We start from the raw sequence: 4131 nt of genomic DNA, 5'->3' as shown, positions 1-4131 counted from the left end.
TTAACAACAATAATTTATTTGAAAGGAAACAATTGCATATCAGCCTCAATGAAATGAGAAAACATTGAAAAGGTAACATTACATACTACATATTACAAAAACACTCAGCTTCCAACAGCTGCTTATTCAAGCATCAATGGACAAAAAACCCCAACTTCATTGTAAAAGCAAACAATTACGCGTTACCAAACCGCCTTTTTAAGAAAGCAACTACGGCTTCTCTAGGAACTAAGTCATTCTTGAAAACTTGACAGTTAATATAGTTCCCACTCCATTCCGTTATTTTTCGGAACTTGTCTTTGGTCAGCAGCTTTATTCCTAATGCTTCTTCAGCTGCTCCAAGCCAACTAGCAGCAATATCAACCAGGTTTATATTGTCACCTCCAAAAAACTTCTTACCTTTCACATTCAATTCGTTTTCCAGAAATTGAAGTTGTTCTTGAGCTTCTGCAACAGCTTGCTCTTCTCCATGACTGGTAATGACCTTGAATATTGCAGGAGTGCACTGAACATACCAAATAATATAAGTAATAAATATGACATCATTTCTGGTTAAATGGTAAAAGAAGATCAATATGGTAAATAAAAAGTTAAAACAATTACCTTATCATCAATGAACTTGGCCCAAAATCGAGCTTGAGCCTTCTCGTAAGCATCCTCGGGCAAAATCGGAACTCCTTTCCATGCATCATCGATGTACTCAACGATCACAAGAGACTCAGAGATCGGTTTCCCATTGTGTACGAGCCCGGGGACCTTTTTATGAACGGGATTATATTTGAGAAGGTCGGCACTCTTGTTGCTTAGATCCTCTGCGACGAATTCGTATTTGATTCCCTTGAGAGTCAAGGCAGTTGTCACTCGGGAAACGTATGGACTTCCTGGAAATCCGTACAACTTCACTTCGTCTGTCATTTTCAGATGAACTGCTTCAATCAGTGATTCTAGATATTTTCGGGTTTAGTTTTGTGGATGGTTTGAGTTCTTCCGTGGACCATGCATTTATATAGATGATATCGCTTACTTGGTTGACATTTATTATTTTTATTATTATTATTATTATTGATTTGTATTATTCGTTGAGTGTAGAAGTTGGAATTGCCTGCTTCTAAATATGAACACGGCGTCGGTGAAGCCAAAGGTGGAAAGGTGTCGATACATCTTTCAAGTAAACGAATACTATTTTTTATGGCTTACAAAAAAAAGAGACCCACTATTAATACAAATCATTAAAAGGTGGAAAAGTGTCCATACACCTTTAAACTAAACGAATACTATTTTTTATGGCTTACAAAAAAAAGGGGCCCACTATTAATACAAATCATTAAACTTTCATTTAAGTTATCAAAATATTATTATTATTATTATTATTATTATTATTATTATTATTAGCTTCTGAACCCGTGAATTACACGAGATTCGTCAAATAATAAAAATAAAAAGATTCATTATTTGAAAGAAATGAACAAAATTAAAGGTAAAAATAAAATATATAGTACAAACAATAAGAAGTCTAGAATCTTAAATTTACAAAATCAATTTTATATATACAATATTTGCATAAATTATTTTGACCAATTACTTGTGGATAACATGATGAATGGATGATAGATTAGAAAATTAGAATGAAAATTATAACTCATTTCTCAAAATTGTTTTGTCCCATGATCTATGGATTGTTAAAATAAATAAGATGAGAAATTAGATAATTAAAATGAAATTATAACCCATTTACCAAAATTATCTTGACTCATTACCCATGGATTGTTAGGTAGAATTAAATGAGAGATTAGAGAATTGGAAAGGAAATTATAACCCATTTTTCAATATGGTTTTGCTCCATAACCCATGAATAAGTCAAATGAATGAGAAGAGAGATTAGGTCAAGAATGAATGTGGGATTGCCACATCATCTTCATTATTTTCTTTTATTAATATAGTTAGATTATTATTATTATTATTATTATTAGCTTTAGAGCACGTGTAACAAAAGAGATTATCTAAATATTAAAGTTACAAATAAAACAATACATAATGCATAATGAAAAATGTATTACATCTATGTTTGTATAAATATACATAAATTGATTTTATTTATATCATAAAATATATATTTTTTTAAATGAACTTGGTAAAAAAAAAATAATACGCGTACAAAAACATTTTCATTCTCGGTATTATATATGTATAATTAAAAGATTTTTGGTTATAAAACAGTTTTGGAAAATACTACTCATATAATTACTAGAAAATGAGGTTAATGTAACCTTTTATAAGCAACCTTTTAAAATAAGTTACATTTGATTATAAATTTACCTTATTTAACATAAAGGTTGCATTAGAAATCAAATGCAATCTTTTTCTTAAAAAGTTACAATATTTATGAAAAATGGCAACTTCTAAAAAAAGGTTGCATTGTTAAAACACAAATGCAACCCTTATTGTTAAAAGGTTGGATATACATTACTATAATTTTAAATGACAAGTTATGTTAAAAGGGTTGTATATTGTTAAATATTTAAGACAATCCTATTATTTTAATAAAATACCGTTCAGCATAAGAGAACCCAAAAGGCCAAAACACTTCATCGCTTCTAAACTCATCATTTTAAATTGTCAAACTTGAAAATATAACTAAAAACAATATAGTTCTAAAGTAATATTCAAACATAAATTAATAAATGATCCAACAAGAAACAATCTCATTCTAAAAATCATGCACCTAATATAAGTGTAGATTTTTTAAAATGAATGGCAATTTGAACTTTGTTTGAGTTAGCTCTGAGATGAATCAAGAAATCTTCATCATTCCAACAATCTTGTTTCATAACTTCATTGAATAATGGCATCTAAACTCTCCATCACAGATTCACTATCTGCAGCCTCCACTTTATCTTCAAAACCACATTAATCAATCATTTCCATCCAAGATATTGTCCATAGATATTGTCCATCTGTATTAGAAGAGTGAATCTGTTGTAAATGAGACTTTAAAATGAATCAGTTCAGCCAGTCAAGAAGTGTTAATCTAATATTTTTACAAAGAGGTCATATTACAATTTTTATTTATTTATTTATTTACTTATTTATTTATTAATTTTGTAAAAGGCGGAGTCATCTTACAAACTAAATATGGTTGTAAAACTATATTATGAAGAGATTCATTGGTGCACTCTAAAATGAGTTCAGAATAAATAATTCACATGACTATTCATACCAAGATATTATTATCCAATAAATTAATATTAAATCTTATTTACTCTTATTTCCAAGTATTGTATGCTACTGATTTCCAATAATCTGGTATCATAGCCACTACGATCATTATTCTAATCTATAAATCTCATAAGTCACAATATGGAAGGATCTTTAAGAAACAGGAATAGAAGAATTAGAGGTCTTGAGAAACGTCTATGTTATTATTGCAGGGAGGCTGGTCACAAAGTCCGACACTGCAAACTTAAATAACAAGATGCAGCCGCATCTCTAATTCGAGACACAATCAATATGGGGATACAAGATCATTATGTGACAAACAATTATGATGATGAATATATTGTCTCCGGAACCGACCAAGGCTCCCGGTCAGGAATATGGTATGTTAACTGTTAACATACACATACGAAATCACTTTGCCAATGATTTATCCCAATTTGATAAAATAATGACATCATTTGGGGTAGAAAGTCATATAAAAAAATCTTAAATTTGTTTATACGCGGAGTTGGGCAAGTTTCACTTAATCTGAATGGAAAATCGTTAATCTTTGAAAGTGTTTTCTATGTTCCAGACTTTGGTAAAAATATCTTAAGTTTGGAACAATTAAGGTTATAAGGTTTTAAGGTTAAGTTTGAGGGACATAAATGCAAAATTGATCCCATGTTTGAAAAAGGAATGGATTCTACAAATGATTCTCATCAAGAAACAAAAATGAATCGTTTGGAAAGGAATAAAGTTATCATAAGAAAAGATAAAGAATATGAATTCTTTTAAAAATCTTATTTGGATTCATATTTTCAAGAACTTTCAATAAATAACTCCTCTCAAAATGAATCATATTGGCTGCGTTTAATTATTGAAGCAGTGGAGTTTAATTCTTTTAATGACTGTATAACGCTTCTTGATTTGATT

General features: G+C 29.6%; 1 protein-coding gene across 1 annotated transcript; it reads right to left on the bottom strand.

Annotated features, from left to right (window-relative positions):
- LOC143630147 (putative glutathione S-transferase) lies at window positions 1-988 on the bottom strand. Its single transcript, XM_077099233.1, has 2 exons — window positions 604-988; window positions 1-505 (listed from the first exon to the last, which is right to left on the bottom strand). Exons 1-2 carry the CDS (start codon window positions 913-915, stop codon window positions 176-178), a joined length of 642 nt encoding a protein of 213 aa, XP_076955348.1. The 5' UTR covers window positions 916-988; the 3' UTR covers window positions 1-175.
- Between the last annotated feature and the right edge of the window lie 3143 nt (window positions 989-4131).

The sequence above is a fragment of the Bidens hawaiensis genome, unplaced genomic scaffold (assembly GCF_021521415.1).
Source record: "Bidens hawaiensis isolate Kalapana, Puna unplaced genomic scaffold, B.hawaiensis_p1.1 tig00005567_1, whole genome shotgun sequence".
Taxonomy (NCBI): domain Eukaryota; kingdom Viridiplantae; phylum Streptophyta; class Magnoliopsida; order Asterales; family Asteraceae; genus Bidens; species Bidens hawaiensis.
The sequence above is the reverse complement of the archived record's forward strand: the minus strand, read 5'-3'. Positions and strand labels throughout refer to the sequence as shown.